At 40.6% G+C, this 21,240-nt stretch overlaps 2 protein-coding genes across 18 annotated transcripts in view; one reads left to right on the top strand and one right to left on the bottom strand.

Annotated features, from left to right (window-relative positions):
- FKBP15 (FKBP prolyl isomerase family member 15) overlaps window positions 1–7,514 on the bottom strand; it is a 55,590-nt gene extending 48,076 nt beyond the window's left edge. For all 14 annotated transcript variants that reach the window (XM_082403779.1, XM_082403778.1, XM_082403776.1 and 11 more), the window contains exon 1: window positions 7,383–7,514. In XM_082403779.1, the coding sequence (XP_082259905.1) occupies window positions 7,383–7,435 (53 nt within the window). In that variant the 5' untranslated portion in view covers window positions 7,436–7,514. The remainder of the gene's footprint in view (window positions 1–7,382) is intronic.
- SLC31A1 (solute carrier family 31 member 1) overlaps window positions 7,434–21,240 on the top strand; it is a 30,790-nt gene continuing 16,983 nt past the window's right edge. Inside the window, exons 1-3 of one of the 4 annotated variants that reach the window (XM_082404223.1) lie at window positions 7,732–7,873; window positions 10,283–10,400; window positions 11,809–11,853. The gene's annotated coding sequence lies outside the window, so the exon portion shown is untranslated. Of the gene's footprint in view, window positions 7,555–7,715; window positions 7,874–10,282; window positions 10,401–11,580; window positions 11,854–21,240 lie in introns of those variants that run through there. The other 3 variants (XM_082404226.1, XM_082404222.1, XM_082404225.1) reach the window with 3 other exon arrangements.

The raw sequence follows: 21,240 nt of genomic DNA on the forward strand, positions 1-21,240 counted from the left end.
GGCTCAGTGATTTGCTAGAAGGACTCACTGGACTTACCATACAGTTATAGCATGATATATAATATACATATATATATATATATATATATATATATATATATACTCAGGGCTAAGGTCTATTACAAGGAAATGATACACACCAAAATCAGCAAAGGAAAAAGGCACACTGGAGCAAAGTCCAGAGGAAACCAGGAACAAAATTCCAGGAGTCCTCTTCCAGTGGAGTAACACGGGACATGTTACATTCCTCCAGCAATAAGTTGTAACAACGTGTGTGAGAGTGGTCTGCCAGGAAAGCTCATTAGACACTCAGTGCCCAAGGTTTTTGATTGTGGGCTAGTTACATAGAAACCTTCTAACATGTACCAAAATTCTAGACTCCCAGCAGGAAGACAAGATTCAGTAATAAACCATATCGTCTATACAAACAGTTTAGGCACAGTGAGCCCCTCTTAGCATTTGTGGAAAGCTGTAGTGTGGGGAACTGTTTACCAATCGAGTTTCCAGCTGCCAGCCAACCCTGTAAGCAAGACTTTCTAAGGATAACAGTCTCAGGTCTACTATGTTAACCCTTTTCTGCAAACATCCACAACCAAAACTGAAATCTGGGCATCGACCTTGACTTTTCTTTCCCCTGGTGTTCATGACCAATCCTCAAGTCCACTTGATCTTACTTGCTATTTCTCGAACTCGTTCACTTCTCCCCAGCCTCACTGCCACTTGCCTACTTCAGACCACCATCACATCTACAGAGCTTGAATTCCTGCAGCCACCTCCTGTCTCATCTCCCTGCCCTGGTCGTGTCTGCTTCTTATCCATCCTTCCCACTGCACCCACAGTGACCTTTCTCAAAACCAAATTTGACCAAGTCTCTTTCCTCCTTAAAACTCTCAATGACACCTCAATATTACCAAGATAAAAGTCCAAACTCCATAAGACAGTTTTACAAGCCCCTTCAAGACCGCAACTCTCCTTACCTCCCCAGCTTCCTATCTGACCATTTCTCATCTCCAACTGCGTGCTACAGTCACACTGTGAAACTTTTAATTTCTCATATAAGGCAAGATCTTTCTAATCTCCAGCCTTTGGATATGCTGTTCTCTCTGCCTGAAACATTCTTCCCCTGGAAGCTGACCCTTAATCTCAAAGTCTCGGTTAGGTGATCTTCCTTGGGGCTCCCACAGAACTCTATACTTCATTCATTCAAGAAATATGCATCAGACACTGTGTTAAGTGCTGGGTATACATTGGTGAGCAAAACTCGGTTCTGTTTTCAAGTAGCTTACATACTCTAACAAGGGAATTAGGTATATACTATATAATTGCAAACTATAACATGAGATATATAACAAGCAGCTGTTATATGGAGTTACACTCCATAGAGATTAATAAAACTTATTCAGTCTTTATCATCTAATATGGTAATTGGTTACTGTTAAATACTGAAACATCCCAACAACTTTTTTTGGTCTTTTTTCCCTGATAATTTTAATGTATAATACATACTAGCATTTTGCAAAATAAATTTAATATGATTTGAAACTATTACCTAGTTTTCTCAAGGTAGTGTTGAGTTTCCTGTAAATGGGGCCAACAATGCCTACTTTAAAGGACTAAGAGGTTTAAATGATATTGCAATTGTAGAGAGCAGTGCTGGCCTACAATAAGACATCAACAAATGCTAATGAAATTTAGAAAAGACCAAGAGTTCTCCTTTTACCCAGGGCAATCTGAGCAGATTCCCTAAAAGAATAAGATTCTAGGAATTTGAGCAATGCCTTTAACCTTGTGAAAAATTTACAAAGCTTAGAACCTAGTTAAGATTAACAGATTATGCACAAATCATTGATAAGAAAGAATGTCCTTGGTAGCTTCAGTAAACTATGGGTATTGGATTTGCTGTTTTAATTTTGCAGGTGCGTTTTGTTTTTTTTTTCAATGTAAAGACAAAACTGTTGTAGGTAAACTAAGTTTCCACAGATGCCCCAAAGGCCAGCCAATTGATGATTGCAAAATCAATCCAAAAGCCAGGTCAACCTAATTATCTTTCAGATTAATTCTACTTTCTATTAATTTTTTAAAATGAACTCTACACAGTCTTAGGGGCATAGGTTTTTTGTAAATTATTACACTTTCCACTTCTGAAGTGTTTTCAAATGTACACATCTCCCTAACTATGTTAGCAAGAATGAGCTTGCTAACTCTGGACTTTAGTCTCTAAGTTTATAATTCATAGGAAAAGTCATTCCAGCATTAATCACATTTAAAAAATAAATGTTGGACTTACCTGGTGGCACAGTGGTTGGGAGTCTGCCTGCCAATGCAGGGGACACGGGTTCGATCCCTGGTCCAGGAAGATCCCACATGCCGCAAAGCAACTGAGCCCGTGTGCCACAACTACTGAGCCTGCGCTCTAGAGGCCGCGAGCCAGAACTACTGAAGCCCCCGTGCCCTAGAGCCTGCACCCTGCAACTACTGAGCCCATGTGCCGCAACTACTGAAGACCTCACGCTCTAGGGCCTGCGTGCCGCAACTACTGAGCCTGCAACTACTGAAGCACACATGCCTAAAGCCTGTGTTCCACAACAAGAGACGGCACCACAATGAGAAGCCCGTGCACTGCAACGAAGAGTAGTCCCCGCTTGCCGCAACTAGAGAAAGCCTGTGCACAGCAACGATGACCCAACACAGCCAAAAAATAAAAAAGATTTGTTTAATTTTAAAAATTTAAAAAATAAAAAATAAATGTTAGCCTGTGCATTTAGTTATCAAAATCTTATCTAACCTTAATTTTATACTCCTTTTCTTTTCTCATTAAAAACACTAATACAGGGCTTCCCTGGTGGCGCAGTGGTTAAGAATCTGCCTGCCAATGCAGGGGACATGGGTTCGAGCCCTGGTCTGGGAAGATCCCACATGCCGCGGAGCAAATGGGCCCATGAGCCACAACTACTGAGCCTGCGCGTCTGGAGCCTGTGCTCCACAACGGGAGAAGTCGCGACAGTGAGAGGCCCGCGCACCGTGATGAAGAGTGGCCCCCACTCGCCGCAACTGGAGAAAGCCCTCGCACAGAAACGAAGACCCAACACAGCCAAAAATAAATAAATAAATTAAAACAAAACAAAACAAAAAAAACCCCCAGTAATACAGGACTTCTCTGGTGGTGCAGTGGTTAAGAAACTGCCTGCCAATGCAGGGGACACGGGTTCAAGCCCTCGTCCGGGAAGATCCCACATGCCGCAGAGCAACTAAGCCCATGCACCACAACTACTGAGCCTGCGCTCTAGAGCCCGCGAGCCACAACTACGGAGCCCGCATGCCACAACTACTGAAGCCCGCGAGCCTAGAGCCCATGCTCCGCAACAAGAGAAGCCACCACAATGAGAAGCCCGCACGCCGCAACGAAGAGTAGCCCCTGCTCACCACAACTAGAGAAAGCCCACGTGCAGCAACGAAGACCTACGCAGCCAAAAATAAAAAACCAAACAACAAAACAGTAATACATGCATTTATGATGTATCAGTGTATTTTAATAAACGGGGACTCTTTCGGTTGTTCAAGTACTTCTTTTCCAAACTGTGTTATCAAACATTTACTTCTATAATAATAATAAGGCATACAGGCAGTCTGGTGGAAATCTGCTTGCCTGATTTCAAATCTAGGTTCTTCTACTTTTTAGCCGTTTGACCTTGAGCAACTTTCTTCTCTCAGCCTTAATTTCCCATTTGTAAAATGAGTATAATATTAGTAAAAACTGCCTCAGAGAGTAGTAGAAAGAAATTAATACAATACTGTATATATAGTACTTAGTACAGTACCTTGCACAAAGTACACAATATGTTTTATACACATGTGTACACACCCTATTACCTTAAAATGTTGATTCAACTCAGATACCTCTAGAAGGAAGAAACCATGCTTGATCAGTGCACAAACTGACCTCCAACTATAAGCTGATATTAGCATAAATACAAACTACAGGATTGGGAAAAGTCTCAAAGATCACCTAGAGCAACCCCATTATTTAATAGACTGGGGAATGGAGAGTCAAGGATGGTAAGTGACTTGTCCATAAAGTCACACTCCTAACTGGGGGCAGAATCAACATCAGAATCTAGGCTTTTCTGTATCTTTTACAGAACTTGAAAATGCTTTCTGATGATCAGTTCCAGATTTCTTTTTTCTACCTCTACACTGGTGATTTATCATCATTATGCTAATCAGATTTGCCTACATATAACTTTTTTTTTTTTTTTTTTTTTGCAGCACCGCGTGGCATGTGGGATCTTAGTTCCCCAACCAGGGATCGAACCCATGCCCCCTGCATTGGACGCAGGGAGTCTTAACCACTGGACCACCAGGGAAGTCCCTGCCTAGATATAACTTTTATATAATCTACAACACAAGTATATACATTACTGGCCCCTTAAGAATGCTTTTTGATTATCATTATTGGATTGTTTTATTCTACTACTAAACTGGAAGCTTCTTAGGGGCAGGAACTGTTCCTTATTCCTATCTGTATTAGCTGAAGCCAAGCACCATACACTTAGTAGGCATTCACATATTTCTTCATTTCAAAGTCTCAACGGAAAGAAAGGGCTAAGACCAAAAACAAAAACAAAAACAAAACCCCACAAACCTCCTGATTACCACTTTACTACTGCTAGGTTAACCATGGACCAAGAGGCCTGGAAATTTGGAACACAGATTATCAATCATCTAGACAGCCATCCTAGGCACTAATACTCTCACTTCTATTAGGCTTGACTATCTTAAGTGGAATCAAGTAAGTCACACATTTAAGTCAAGATACTTAAAAAATAATAATCAAGTAATATTTACAGTAAATTACAGTTGTACAAGAGGAACTGAGAAGCAGCCGCAGTACTCACAGTCATATGTTTTACTTCCTTAGAGAAAACTGACAAAGGAATAGCTGAATCAGGGAATGTTGGTGAAACTTTCTGTATTCTCAATCTTAAACTTGATTTAGTTTTTCTGGTTATTACTGGGAACAAAAATAAGTTACCTGTATAACTTTGTTTACTAAGCCTTTTATCATTCAATTAGCTGTTGTCTGTGTTTAGGAGTACAGTCTCCTGCCTAGAACTAGTTTCTCAGGTCTTTGAGGAGCCTGCAAAGGAAATCAGCATAGCTGAGCCACCAAGAACTTATCTCAGGCCAGGAACCTGGAAGAGCACATGACTGTGGTTATCCACCCAGGAATTTTCAGTCAGCAGTGTACTGCTTGTTGCATCAAAGCTGGAAGCCCTAAACTCTACTCAAGATTCTTTAATAACCTATATGGAAAAAGAATCTGAAAAAGAATGGATATATATATATATATATATATATATAATTGAAACACTTTGCTGTACACCTGAAACTAACACAACATTGTAAATCAACTATACTCCAATATAAAATAAAAATTAAATTAAAAATAAAGTTGGGAGCCCTAACATTCATTTACAGACTTCCCTCAAAGACTTGCACCTAGTGAAGAATGTGAATTTAAAGTATATCTTGTGGGCTTCCCTGATGGCGCAGTGGTTAAGAATCCGCCTCCCGGTGGGAGGGAGGGAGATGCAAGAGGGAAGAGATATGGGAACATATTGTATATGTATAACTGATTAACTTTGTTATAAAGCAGAAGCTAACACACCATTGTAAGGTAATTATACTTCAATAAAGATGTTTTAAAAAAAAAAAAAAAAGAATCCGCCTCCCAATGAAAGGGACACGGGTTCGAGCCCTGGTCCGGGAAGATCTTACATGCCACGGAGCAACTAAGCCCTTGTGCCACAACTACTGAGCCTGAGCTCTAGAGCCCGCGAGCCACAACTACTGAGAAAGGCCGCGCTCCGCAACAAGAGTAGCCCCTGCTCGCCGCAACTACAGAAAGCCCGCGCGCACCAACGAAGACCCAACACAGACAAAAATAAATAAATAAATAAATTTATTAAAAATAAATAAAGTATATTTTGTAAACTTTCAAAAGGCACAGCCATTTACAAGACAGGTTTGCCTGAAAAAACATTAATTCAAATGGCTGACTACATAGTCAACAGCAACAGGCTGGATGTGTGGAAATAGTGAATGTTTTGGGTGGAGTAGGGAAAAAAGGAACCAAAGCACTGCTTAGCTCTAAAATAATTGAGCAACTGAAAGAACTCAAGGGGGAACTAAGTGGATGGAGGGCATCCAAAGTGAGGGTAGGGGTGGAACAGGGCAGTGAGAGTGAAAAAAGGACGCAGGATGGCTAATGTAGAGCTGATCACAGTGTAAGTCAAAAGATCCTATTTAAGACCAAAAGAGAGCCAGTGTCGTTTTAGGTCAATCACGTACTGGACTCTCCACCAGGACTAGAAGCAACCTGAGACCAGAGAGAGCAGCTTAATCATTTTTGTAACCTCTAAGTATTTAGTAGAATGAGGAGTATATATTGGTGTATTCATCATTCTTCAGTACATTCTTAAATTGGTTAAACAGATGTTCAAAGAAAGACTCTGCAAGGATCGGAACTTGGCAGCTCACAAGTTTGAAGGGAGTCAAGCTGTTTACCGACACAACACAAGGGAAAAGGCTAAATTGATTAGTGGAAGAGAGAAAGCCCTGCCTCTTGAAGACCTGTACCCCAGGCTAGTTTATATAGTGACTGGGGACAGGGGACAGCAACTGCAGTTTCTTACACTGGTTTTAAGCTTTACAGTGCAATTTCACAGTCATTATTCACTCAGTAGGCACCTCCTGAGCACTCACTATGTGCCAGGAACCATGCCGAGCGCAGAACACTATGAACAACGTAAACAGTTCTTGTCTTGTCAGGGCTCAAAATCTAGTAGGTTCTGTGTACAAAGATAAAGGTAAACACACCTAGTTGTGGGAATAAGTAAGAGAAAGCAATTTATTCTGCCTGGGGCCGTGGGAGAAAGGAAAGCACCAAAAAAGTGACATCCGAGCTAGGTCTTGAAGGATGCTGAAGCTGACGCACCAGCGCCAATTCTGAAGTGTCACCGCCTTGTCCACGGAGAAGAGAAAGTCTCATATAGGCACCAGCTGACTCATAAAAACTCTGAGACAGGTATTTTCATCAATAATCACCCCCATTTCACAGAAGGAGAAACTGTGACCTCGAAAGCAAAAGTCGAACCCCAGGGTCCTACCGCGCGTCAGGGGAGATGCCAGGTCCAGAATCCAGGTGGACAGACGCAGCACAGCTTCGAGCTCTGCCTGGATTCTGAGACCTGTGGAGCACCGGAATGTGGCAAGGCTCTGGACCCGGAAGTTGGGAAGAGGTCTGATAAGAGAGTGGCCCCTCCAACCGAATGGCCAGGATCTCTCAGCCACGCCCTCTGCCCCACGCGTGTGTCACTCACCCGCCGCTAGGCGAGAGGAAGTCGGTGTCGTCTTCGTCGCCCGCACCGAACATCGCGCCGCCTTTCGCCCCGCTTCTGGAAGGAAGTCGAAAGGTTTCCAGAGCCTTTCACCGCCGACGTCGTAAAACGCCGCCGCGCCGTGCTGTTTTCCGGCAGGACGAACTCTCGCACGGTGACTCGGCCAGGAGGAGACTAGGTTCTGCAGAAGGTGGAGCAAAGGCAAATGAGAGGACCTGGAGGGGGAGGCACGCCGCGTGACGAAAGGCTTCTCCGGCCCTCAGAGGCGGCGAGACGCACAGGCGCTCCGAAGCCCTGCGCGGCGATTGGCCAGAGAGGCAGGGGGCGGGGTAGGGGCGGGAATCGGCGCTTCGGTGGCGGTCTTGGACACGTCGAGAGGGTCAGAAGTGGAGGGGGCTTCTGAAGAGTCCTGGGGGTGTGACAGAATAAGGTTCTGAGAGGGAGGCGCCGGTGGCGGGACTCGATCTGGGAAGGTAAGGCCTCTCCCGCCCCTCTCGCAACCCTGGCACGAGCACAGTTCTTTCCCCTCCGAGACGAGGACCTCCGCGCCACTCTTCGCAGCTCGGCTAAAGGAAAAAGGGCCCGGGACTGGAGGTCTGGAGACCTGAGCTTTCGGCCCGGCCCCCATAGTGACATAACCGGAGTAACCTTGGGGCAAGGTATTCCGTGCCTCAGTTTCCCCGTCTGTAAAACCAGCCTGATTCCCTCTGCCGCTTGTCCCCTGTGGCCGCCCTCGCTATTTATTCAACGGGTTATTTGTCCAGTGCTACCGTGTGCCGACTGGTCAAGAAGCTTTAAGACCTCAGAGGTCATCGAATTCAATCCCGGTCTTCTCATAATCCCAGACTTTACAGGTAGGGAAAGAGAGGAACTAAGCACTTGGATGACTAGTCCGAGGTCACACAGAGTAAAGGGCAGCCTGGGGCTGGATCCCTAGTCTCTTGATTCGGGAATTAGCAGGCTGCCGGGTCAACAAGAACCTTACCAGTCCTTAAGTACTGGATTCTCTCACAGAGTGGTTATTGCTCCACTGTGGCATACATCTGGAGAGAGTCCCCTCCCTAGAGTCCACCTATGCAGGTGATCAGGAGAGCTGGAATGTTCTGGCGGTGGGTGATGGAAAGGAGGAAACTTCAGAAGCTGAAAACCCCCCAGCACCAACCTTGGCCTGGGTTTTGCTTAGTCTTCTTGGCACAGACCTAAGACAACATCAATTGCTGTCGACTTCTCTGCCTCCGGTTTCCACCCTCTCTGTATCTTATATATGCATTTCTTTGGTTAACCTGTGGTCATTCTTGGAACAATCTCGGGGTAGGCCTGGCTTAGCGGAGGTGTGGATAAGCAGATCATGTCCCACTGTAGCTTCTGTTTCCGTAGCTCTCAGGAGTGCTTTCACTCTGGGCTTCTCCTCTCAATCAGATTAGTACAACAGGTGTCCCTTACCTGAATGTTTTAATCTGTTAGCATGAAATCAAAGTGAAGTGGTTGGTAGCTCCTTCTCAGAGATTTTATACCTCTTGGCACTTGCCTTGTTCTGCTTATTATAGTTTGTGTGCTTCTACTAAACTGTAAGTAGTGGAATTCATCCTTGTTTCCTTATTCCTTAATTTATTCCCTTAGGATATTTTTTTCCGTGTGACCCAGAGAGCCCAGCAATGGCTCTTGCCTTTTATAGGTAGCTTCCAGAAAGATAAAAATGCTGTACTAGCTGTGAACTGTCTGTGTTGCTTAGTCTCTTGTGTCAGTTGAAGATGATTTTCCTATTGTTTTAAAGCTCTAGGGGAGAGGAAAGAGAAATAGGATAGCTAAAAATATTATATGTAGGTCTAATTTTTGTTAGCAGAGTATTCCTCTGTTAAACTGAAGGATAGGGCTGTTGTCTGCTTCCTGTGTTTATTTTACAGATTAAGATGGTTAAAGCAGTGAAGGCTGACAGTGTTAAAGCAATGATGCAACTGGAATCTAAGCGCTGGAACTGGAACCCTTTGTGGTAGCTCTCTGTTAAATGTGAGCTTGGCAACTCTCAGGAAAAAAAAAAAAAAGAATAAGCTGCATAAGTAACAGCTCTTTCTTACCCCTCTCCCCAGTACTGGTCATTGTCATTCCAGCACCACAACATCTGAATAGTGCTTTTTAAAAATGCTAAAGGGGGGAAAAATGCTAAAGGGAATCATTGAGCACTTATTTTGCATTCTTGAGTTGGGGGTGTTTTTATCCAGGGTGTTTAAGTCGCCTTTCTAGATAGGCTGGAATCCTAAAATCTGGATCAGCCTTTTTGGTGATGGAAACACCACAAATATGGGTGCCCAGATCGCCACTGTGGGACACAGCTGCTGGTTCTGATTGGCAGTATGAGGAAGGGGAAGATAGTGGTGAGGCTTCCTTAGTCTTCCAGGCTTTGAACTGCAGGATTGAGTGTACCTAAAAAGCCACTGTCTTCCTGAAGTAGAATACTGGACTAGTAATCAGGAAACCTGAATTCCTGTCCCAGCCCTTCTAACTCGCTCTGAGCTTGGGCCAGGCTCCCTAAACACTCCCAGTTATCTATCAAATAGTACTGCTGGGAGGTAAATAGGCACAACCCTGTCTCAAGTTTAAATAAAGCATTTTTGTTTGTTTTGCTTAAGTATACAGCTTTTAGATGTGTTTATAAAATGTATTGACCCCCTGAAGATTAACCAGAAAGCATCAATTTTAACAATTCCTTGAATTATCAGCAATTTTGCTACAATTTAGATGACAATTTTTATATACAGGTACACCTATATTAATCTGTTCTGGTGGATGCATTTTAAAATTAATAGTTTAAAATTATAACCAAGTTAGATCTTAGGTGTGGTGTTAAGGATGTGAATTGAACGTAGGTTTGGGGGCGGGTATAGTGTTCTTTTTGTTCAGCCACTGAAACAGAAGAACGTCAGAACACAATTCAAGAAACATCACCTGAAAACCTGCTATGTATACACGCTGTGCTGGGTGTTGCCTGGGATGAGAAAATGAGTAAGGCAATGTTCCTGTCCTCAAAGTGCTTATAGTTGAATAATGGCGATAATTGAAGTATACAAATAGCCATAATAGAAGATATAGCAAAGTAAGTCTCATAAGTAGAAATTAATGATTGTAGGATATCAAAGGAAGAAGAGATCAAATCTACATAGTTTGGAGGAAGGTGTGGGTTAGATAGTGGGCTTTGAAGATGAGTGGGATTCCAAGTGGAAGTAAGGAAGTAAGGCTTTCCAGGTTGAAGGGAAAAGTTAACTGAAAAAAAGTAAGTGAAAGCAGGGAATCATACAGATATTAGTTACCCGTAGATCTTAAACATTTTATTTTAACTTAAAACTTAAACATCTTTTTGCCATTCTTTTGACATAAGCCTTTTCTTGGAGTGTGGGTCTCAGGGATCTGCAAACTACAGTGTGAGGGCTAAATCTTGTCCTAGCCTGCTGCCTGTTTCTATAAATAAAGTTTTATTGGAACACAGCCTTGCTCACTTGTTTATGTATTATCTGTGGCTACTTTCACATACAAGGTGGAGTGGAGTATAGTTATGTGTATCTTTATCTAGTCTTTCCTAAGCTTTCAACTTGTATAGCATAGTAGTTAAATCTCTGGAGCCAAATTGTTTTGCCACTTTTGAGTTGTATAGGCCTTGGGCATGTTGTTCAGTCTCCTCCTTTGTGAAATAGGGACAATAATAGTATCTAGTTCCCAGGGCTCTTATGAAGATTATGTGAGTTAATTCACGTAAAACACTTAGAACAGTGCCTGGCAGGTAGTAAGTACTCAGTTAATATTAGCTGCTGCTGTTGTTTTCCTCTTCACATTTATACTTCATTGCTTTATATAATACTTTATTAAATTATATATTTAGAATAATAAACACAATTGGCATAAATTGTTTTGTGAATAAACACAACTGACACCCTCAATAAGCACATAATTTCACTGAGAGGGAGAGCAGAAGTGTTGCTCCCATGATACTGGAGAATAGCCTAGCTGATGTGTGATCAGTTAAATTGGTTAAGAGAGTTCTGTGCAATAGTTTGCTAATAGTTTACTGTTGTCTTAAACAGTATACATAGGGAAATAGTGGATTAAAGTTGAAAAGGAGACCAGGGCCATATTTGTCAAATACCTTGAAGGCCAAGCTAACAAGTTTGTACTTAGCCCAGTAGGAAATGGAATTTTTTATTTTAAATGACCTCAATCCAGTTTTCCTTTTGATTATAATCTCAGTTTTGAACTGAGAAAAATAAATGTTCTAGACTGAATGTGAATAAAATTAAATGACTTCTCTAAAGGTAACAATTTATACCATACTCTTAAGAGTCTCTGATTCTTAAGTCTGTTCCTCTCCTTGTTCCAGTTTGCCTCTGCTATTGATTCTTCTTTTTGCCTTCCTCACCAGACATGCCACAAAAGAGAAAAAGATGACATAGTTATCACTGAAAAAGTAAGTGTTTACAGCAACAAGATGACTTCAACTAGTGGAAGATGTCAGATAAGTCAATAACCAGGCAGCACCCAGATAACTCTGCCATTTAAAGTTGGCAAGCCAGGCATGGTTGGGGAAAAGGGAGGGAAGAGAGAGGGCAGGTTGCTGATTGATGCCTGCACTCCCACATGCAGCTTTTAGCATAAAAAAGCCATTAAAAAAATCAAAAGTTTTCTGTAGTTTGTGACTAAGTATGAGAAGTCAGCAAGGGTCTGATTCTTAATCCATTAAAGTGAGCAGTTTATGCCAAAAGAAATCTTAGAGTAGGCACTGGGAAGGAAATGCTTTTGAAGTTCCATTGCTTTGAGTAATATCATTTCATGATTTAGGTAACATCCCCAAGCAGGGGGGGGGGCCCATCCTTAGGAATACAAAGCCCTGCAGAGAAGGAAAGGGTTGAGAAGGGTCCACCCTACCTCTTTTCCTTTGCACAAAGGCCCTAGGCTTTTGTATACAACCTGCTTTTGTAGGCTGAGGACATTGTGCAATACAGCATAATGAGATAGAAACCTGCATTACAAAAGTAAATAAGAGAAATGATTTGGGGAGAACACATAAAGAGCAAAACTCTAGCAACCAGTAAAACGTTAGTGGGACCTTTTTTTAGCCAGTTTGAGTCTTTCCCTAAATAGGTAGTCGAGTTATTATAGAACTATACAGTGTTTGTATAATTTTGAAGCAGTTTAGAGCATCTAGAATGTATTCGTTCAGTTTATGAAATGAAAGAAGAGGAATGCTGCTAACTGTACCCGCAGGCACCCATGCCTCTCTCCTACCTTTTCTAATGGCTTTTTATCAGTTCCCATACAACCCTGTGCATAATCTATATCTTAGTATATCTCATACTGTATTTTAATTATTTGTATATATCCCTTCTCCATCAGACTGCGCTTCTTGAGGATAGGGTTTCATCATAGTACCTTCACTCAGTAGGTACACAATAAATTTGAATGAATGAACGAACAAACGAATGAATGAATGAATGAAGAGACGTAGTTCCCCAGGTCACACAGATAATAAGCCCCTAGAGCCAGATATAGAACCCAGGTCTCCTGATTCCTAGCCCAGTACTTTTCTACTATGCCATGCAGCCTCTATCTGAGGTTTTGAACAACTTTTCTCTCAGAGGGAGGGAGGAGTAAAAAAGGAAAAGGTAAAATGTTTTCTAGTTTCTGCCTCACACCAAATTAATTCCCAGCATTCTCCACAGGCAAACCAACAACACTGTGATCTAGACAATTGAAATCCCGTGTAATATAACTAAATGGAAGGTTTAGCAAGGGGGACCTTTGTCTGCCTTTGATTATAACAAAGAGGCATTTAAAACAATGCTTTGCCAACCTATACATATCTGACTAGCTAGTGTTCTTTAAATCAGGCTATAAGAGTCTTTGTGTTTTAAGTGACATGAAAATGAGCCCTATGTGTGACTTGGACGTCTCATTTCAGAGATTAATTTTGTCCTCTAATGAGAAAGCAAGCTACCATTAATAATATCTCATATTTACTGTACCTTAGAATTAGGAAGTATTTTGACATATTTTATTTGATCCTCACAACCTGTAAGATTGGCAGGGTGGATATTTTTATATCCATTTTGTAATAAATGAACTAGTACATGTTGAGTTCAGGCGATTTGCTTAATGTCACATAGCTAATGTATGGCAAACTTATGTCTATAGTTCAGAGTCTCTGATGCCTAGTCCAGGGCTGTCTCTACTCTTATCACACTTTTTATAAAACACTCAGATCTTTACATAAATCATACTTAAGCATTCATGGTTAGCATGGTGGAAATGTGTCAAGACTACAAAAGGATCCAGTAAGAGGGTTATGAAAGGGTGCATCTCGGGATTGCTTTATTCAAGGATGTGGCTTAGCCAACAACAAAAGGTATCAGAGAAGTAGAGTATAGTAACTGGGAGATCCACTCCCCAATGGACTTAGGCCCTTCTATCATTGCATAACTAAAAGACCTTTTCAGTTTGTTTGTTTGACATATCAAATTTGAGTTGTCCTATTCGGACCAGGCAAATAAAAGCTTTTCCAAAGGCCTTTGTGAAGAATGTAGTTGTACATTTGATCTTCTTTGTACAGAAAGGTGAGAGTGGGCAAGAGAAACAGGAGCTTCTATATTATTTGCCACTAAAACAGGATATGTAAAGCTCAGAAACCCCTCCTACTTAGCTGCTTCCCTACAAACTATCTGGAGAAATGGGAGTGTTGGGGAAAGTAGCTAGCCTAGTGTTACAGAAGCAACGTATGAGAAGCAGATGTTATAGGTTCAGTTGACTAAAGAGTATATTAGCATCATTATTCAATGACCTAGGCCTCAGTTTCCCCATCTGTAAAATAAAGGAGTTGGACTTGATAATTTAATTTTTTAGTAGGAAATATATTCACATGGTTCACAATTCAAAAAGTACACAAGGATATGTAGTGAAAAATGTTGCTTCTAATCCAACCCACATCTGACCAGTTGCCTTCCTAGGGATCACAATGTTACTACCTTCTTATTCCCCCACGCCCAGAGGTAGTATGGGTGTTTACAAATAATATGTATATACTTTTTTCCCTTTCAAAACTTTTTACAAATGATAGCATATAGTGCCCCTTATTTTTTCATCTCATAAGCTACCCTGGAGATCATTATCAGTATACAAAGAGCTTCCTCATTCTTGTTTATGGCTGCAAAGTAGTCCACAGCACATCTTATAATGTATATATTTTCATTGCAAGATGGCGCTTTGAGCATATCTCATTTCCTTCTCAAAATCCTAATGAAATGACTTTAGAAATACAAAAATAAGAAAAAGTATGATATTGTGATTTATAATGAATATATATTTGGTCTTCATCCCATTTCTGTCTCAGAGCTAACACCCTTGGAATTTCCTAAGTGACTAGAGCTATAAAGGTGTCTTTTGTTAATAAGGTGACTTCTCTGAGGATGGGGGCTAGTTGCCTGTGAAGCCAACCAAAGTGACTAGAGGGTTGGAACTTTCAGCCCCTGACTTCCTGGGAGAAGGGAGGGGCTGGAGATTGAGTTTAATCAACAGTGGCCAAATTGAATCAATCATGCCCATGTAATGAAGCCTCCATAAAAACCCAAAAGGACAGGGTTCCGAGAGCTTCTGGTTTGGGGAACCAGAACGCTTCCACGTGCCACCATGCCGGCCCCAACCTACAAGGACAGAAGCTCCTTTGTCCAGGACCTCACTATATATATCTCTTCATCTGGCTGTTGATTTGTCTCCTTTAATATACTTTGTAATAAATCAGTAATCTAGTGGGTAAATGGATTTCCTTAGTTCTGTGAGCCACTCTAGCAAGTTTGTAGAACTCAAGGAGAAGGGATTGTGGGAGCCTCTGATTTATAGCCAGCGGATCACAAGCACAGGCTTGCAACTGGCATCTGAAGTGAAGAGCAGTCTTGTAGGACTGGGTCCTAAATCTGTGTAATCTGATGCTATCTCTGAGAAGATAGTGTCAGAATTGAATTGTAGGACACCCAGCTGGTGTTGGAGAATTGTTTGGCAGTGGGGAAACCACCCATAAAAAAAGTATCCTTTATCATTAGAAAACAGAGAGAAAGAAGCCTGAAACTTCGAGACATTTCAAAGAATATAAATGCAGATTGGAATCAAATTGAAACAAATTACTGACCACCTGATTCATTATAGGTGAAGAACATCCCTTCCTGTGAAGTGAAGTGGATAGAGTTCACTAGCACACTCTGAAAACTCCTAAAATGAGAAAAGCAAAGGTTAGAAAGAAAGGTTAGCTATGGAGCAATGGGCGAAGGACAAATCAAAGGATTTGGGGGATTATACCTATGCCAAGTTTAGAAAGAAGAGTAGATTAAGAAGTAACAATAATGACTATTTATCGAGGGCATGATGATTTATCGAGGGCTTACTGTGTTTAGGCACTGTGCTAAGCTGGTGTTTAAATGCACACTGTCATGAGGTAGGTGCTACTGTCATCCCTATATTAGAGGAGACTAACTTACCCTCTTAACCACTATGCTGTTGCCTCAGTGAACTCTTCGTAACAATCCTGTGAGGGAGGCTACTTTTATTACCTGATTTTAGAGCTGAGGCCCAAAGATATTAAGTAATTTGCCCAAGGGCCCACAACCAGTAGGTCCAGTTTTACCAGTTAGAGAATAACTTGCATACTTGGAAAACCGCCATAAAAAAGAAAGAGAAAATATCTCTTCTGCCCACAGCTTCCTCCTCATGTTTTTTTTTGTTTGTTTGTTTTTAGTGGCCTATTCAGGATCTCTAACTGAACTCCCATTCTCAGAAATGCAGGAGTTGATGGTTAGGGACAGGCCCTGGAGTGCTCAGCTGGGAACAAATCTTAACTTCATTAATCATGTTGGGAACTATATACAACATTTTCTTCACACAGAAGGTTTTTTGTTGTCTTATTAGTCAGCAATAAAGTCTGTTTTTCTGATAGTTCAATTCCTGTATTTCACAACTAATCTAGAAAAATAGAACTGTAGAAGATACATAACTTCCCCTTCATCTGGAACTCAGATTTTATTCACACAGTGGGTGAAAGAAACCTCTCTCAAATCCCAAAGATGAGCCATTTGTTATTAAATTTAGTGTTAGCCCAGAAAGTTCTTTGATTAGTAGGTGGTCGTGTGTGTAAATTCTAAGTGAGACTGGGCAAGCTTTGTGCCCTTTTGGAATATCAGAATAAACAAATGTTTTATTTTAGTTCCTGGTTGAATCTTGACTTTCTTTTGTTTTTTTTTTTTAGCTCCCTCTTCTTAAACATACAGTCATTAGAGCCTGTGTACTATATCTGTGTTGTACATCTCTGTAATTCAGAACTTTGGTTCTCAAATTTTAGAGCGCATAAGAATTGTCTATATATCTGGATATATACCTAGAGTCTGAGACCCCATTCCCTGAGAGGAGATTCAGTAGTCTGGAGTGGGGTCCGTAATTTTCAGTTTTAGCCAAACATCTCAAATAATTCTGATTCAGGCGGTCCTTGGACCATACTTTGAGAAACCCTTGAGTTAGGAGGGAAGCAATTAACATTTATTATTTACTATGTATGTTATTAATGTGCCAGTCGCTTTCATATGTATTTTTACATTTGATGTTCAAAAAAATTGTAAGACTTTATTAACCCAGGTTTATGTGTATGTATTATCCCCACAAAGTTTTAGTAACTTGTTCTGAGCTCCAAAGATGGCATTGCATTATGACAGTCAGCAGTCTGACTCCAAGAACCAGGAGGGCTGTTGCTCTTAGTATTTCTGCTTTAGGTATTTCTCAGAAGAGATGACTGTATAAGATTGGTGAATTGGAAAATATTAGAAAGTGATATGAACAGTCTGTTAAGTTAAAGCCACTGAAATGTTGGAATGTCTAAAGCATATCATCTAATATTCAGAATGTTCCTAGAAAAGACAAGTATGCATTTGTTCTTCTTTGAAACGATATTATACACACCTAAACTTTTCTAATTGAAATAGGCCCTAAAGATGAGTTATTCTATTTCTTCACTAAGGAAATTGTGACCATAAAGATTAAATTGCTTAATGTAATGGAAACACCTGGGCTAGAACCCGGGTCTTACTTTCTTTCAAGTTGTAATAATTATAAAGGTTAAGGTAGGCTACAACCCATACGTTGCCTGAAAATTACTCAGAAGACTATTGAATCAATGGTTGAGAGTGATGACTCTTTGTGACATTCACCATTTGAAAGTTCACACAGAGGCATAATAATTAAAGGTGTTCTGGTATTTTAAAGGAGTAGAATAAATGGTGACTTTTTTTTAACGGTGACATTTTTATGAGTTATTCTTTAAAAGTTCTGTTTCTGACACTGAAAATATATAGTAGAATGGCATTTGGGGCTTTTGTGAATTTTAATGGAATGCTGAAATGTGGCCTGGAGCTCAGGCTATGTGGAAGTCCATTCTCACTTAGAGCTACAGAGGCAGAGCAGCCAAGAATACTGCAGGTAATAGTTTTAACACAAATTGTAGCCCATAGCATGGTGTAAAGTGTTGCAAGACACAACTACTCTGGAGGTAGATAACTAGATTTAGCTCCTCCTGGACAACTTAATGGGGTTTATAGACTTGACAAGGCCCTTGGATAACTTGATCTTTGTTTATCCCAAATGTAGGGAATATTCACTTGTGCCTCCCAATAGAAATAGGTCTACATTTCTTTCTAAGCTCCCTAAAAACTATAACTCTGTTTCCTTATCTCAATTTTTCAGAATTGCCCCCATAAAGTAAAATAGCTACCTTTGTGTTAAGAGACAGGGACGCAAATAGTTGGGTAGAAGTACAACGATACAAGTAATAGGTCACCGGACTTGAGGTCAGAATCTGGATTCTAATTGCAGACTGCCTCGAGACTGACTGACACGTGACCTTGGTTAGTCAGTTAACCTCATGTACCTCAATTTTCCAGCTGTAAAATAAGTAGCCGTTCTTGTTTAATCCAGGCCTGTCCTTCATGTGGAGTTAGGTCTAGAAACATACTACATTGTGGTAGCTCAGCAGAAAAACCTGAGAACATGCCAGAAAAGAAAATAAAGTTACTATTGGGCCCAGACTTAAAATCATTCAGTCAACAAATGTTTATTGAATACAAACGTAAAAGGTGTATTAGATTGCACATAGCCTAACGTAGGCCTTACAATGCATTCCATAAACAAGATGTGAGTAGTTTTCTTCAGCCTTGTTTTTGAGCACTCATAGAACATAATAATAACAACTCACAGAGTAATAATAATGCTTTTATGTATGTTATATGGTCTTTTTTTCTCTCTCAGTATTTCTTCCCATTCATTATCTTATTTGAATCATACAATAACCCTAAAGGAGAACAGGACAGATGTTATCTCATTCCCCTGAGTTTAGGATGAGAGGCTAAAACTCAGAGATCATTAGTGGCTCGCAAAGAAGTAGGGTGATTCTGCCCCCCAGGGGCAAAGTCTGGAGACATTTTGGACTGTCACACATGGGACAGTGCTACTGTCATTCAGTGAGTAATGGCTAGGGATACTTACTGTTAAACATCCTACAGTGCACAGGACAGCTCATACAGCAAAGAGTTATTCAGCCCCAAATGTCAATAAGGCTAAAATTGAGAAACTGACATTGGTGTTTTATCCAAAAGAATACAAAGTGACAGAGTTGGATGAACCAGAATCCAGATCTTGGACTTAGTCTAGTATATTCTCCACTGCCCTTAGCATTAAAAACTGCAGTCACATAAATTCTGGATTTATTGCTAATGTTTCGTGGAGGTGTGAGTGAAAAGTGGGGTTTGTCATATATCACTGTTAAAGGTTTCCATGTATAGTACAGATTGTATAATCCAATAAAAATCTACTAAACACTTGCTGTGTGTCTTACAGTCTGCTGTCCATGTCCCACAGGGAGCTTAGTCTACCTTCATCATATTTTTTAACTTACTGAGCAACTACCAAATTTGAGTAATTTACCCAAATGGTATTGAAATCTGGATATGGCCCCTTTAGCAGCCTCTATGCATAGTACCTACTGCCAACCTAAAGACTCATGGGACTTTTATAGGAAATGTCACCAAGATACTCAGAGAGAAATTAGCAGAGCCAGGATTTGGATCTTATCTGACTCCAAACTCATGCTCTTAACAATATTCAGTAAGCTTAACTCTCTCCTACAAAAGGTGACGTGTGACTTTAGAAGCTCTTACAACCCAGGACGGTCCTTGTAGAATATCCTTCAGTTTTGCCCCTCAAACCATTAAATAACCCAGAAATTAGAAGGTTCTTCTAATCCTTCTAAAGTTTTAACAGATGTCTTTCTGGATTCTGGCAAATTAATGGATTATGGCCCATGGCTCTGTAAGGATTTTTTTTTCCATCTGTGAATGCCTCACAGAAAACTTGAGCAGGAAATATTATTAGGGAAGAACAAATAAAGGCCAGTTATTCTACACAGCAAAGTATTCTGTTAAAATATAAATCTGGTCACATCACTCCCGTGCTTATTACGCCTAAATAGCTTCCAGTTGCCCTTGGAATAAAATTTAGTCTCCTTTTAATGACCTATAAGGCCTTCTTCAGTATACCCCTTCTGCCTCTTTCTTCAACCTCATTGGCCTCTCTTCTCACTCAATGTGTTCTATTCATACTGACCTTGAATGACTTTGATTCTTTTCTTGCCTCAAGGGTGCTATTCTCTGCCCTTCTACCCAACTCCAGTAATTTATCAGTCTGTCTAAATGTTACCTCCTTAGAGATGGCTTCTCTCTTCTCTCTCCACCTAACCCCCTCCATCTAAATTAGTTCTTTTACTGTTATTCTCCTATCACAGTACCATGTTTACTTCCTTCATATTACTTATCACAATTTCTAATTATATATACGTATACATATTTATTTGTTTCCATATTTAATGAGGATTCCTCCTCTAGAGTAGGTTCCGCAAAGGCAAGAATCTTGTCTTCTGCAGCTGGCTCCTTGTAAGTAGATATGAAACCTACATGGGTTTTGTAAGAATTAAATACATTTTGAGTGAGTGAATATTTGTCCAGTGTTCTTCCAGGTGCAGTAAGCAGGTATAAATTAGTTACTTGCCCTCTAAGAACTTGCTGTGTATATATGGTATTTTTTATCTCGTATTTTAAGAACTGTAAGTCAAATTTTCCATAAGAGAAGATTGCTAGAAAAATTCAGAAAAGAGAGAGAGATTTCTTCTGTCAAGAATTCAAGGAAAACCTCATAGGAGAGGTGGCATTTTAACTCAGCCTTAAAGAATGAACTAGATTGTAAACTCAAAAGCAGGGGCCGTATTTTAACTTTATCCTACTTCTGACACATTTTAAGTGCACTGTAAATGTTGAATAAATAATGATAGGATTTGCTCATATTCAGAAAATAGGGGGGGGGGGGGTACTACAGAGAATGACACGGCCAAAAAGGCATACAAGTGTCAAAGTACTAAATTTATTCAGGAAAATTGAGTAAATCAATTTCAGTGGAATATTTGAATGTGAAGAGGGTGAGATTGGGATAAGGCTGGAAAGTAAATCTGTAACAGAGACATAAATGTCATGTAGTGAACATAAAATAAGTGTATCAATATGAGAAGTTGGAGGTGAAGATACTTATGTGTCTCTTTGCAGAGAGATTAGTTTCTGGGAGTACAACCTAAAATGCAAATTACAGCTTGAGAAATACATGCAAATGGTATCTGGACACTAGTTTAGGTGGGAGTACTGGTTCTATTGTCAACACCATCACCAAAAACTAGCAAAATGCAGGCTCCTATGAACCATCTCCTGTACTTGGCTTGGCTGGAAAGAGA

Source organism: Balaenoptera borealis, assembly GCF_965194805.1.
Source record: "Balaenoptera borealis genome assembly, chromosome: 8".
In the NCBI taxonomy this organism is placed as follows: Eukaryota; Metazoa; Chordata; class Mammalia; order Artiodactyla; family Balaenopteridae; genus Balaenoptera; species Balaenoptera borealis.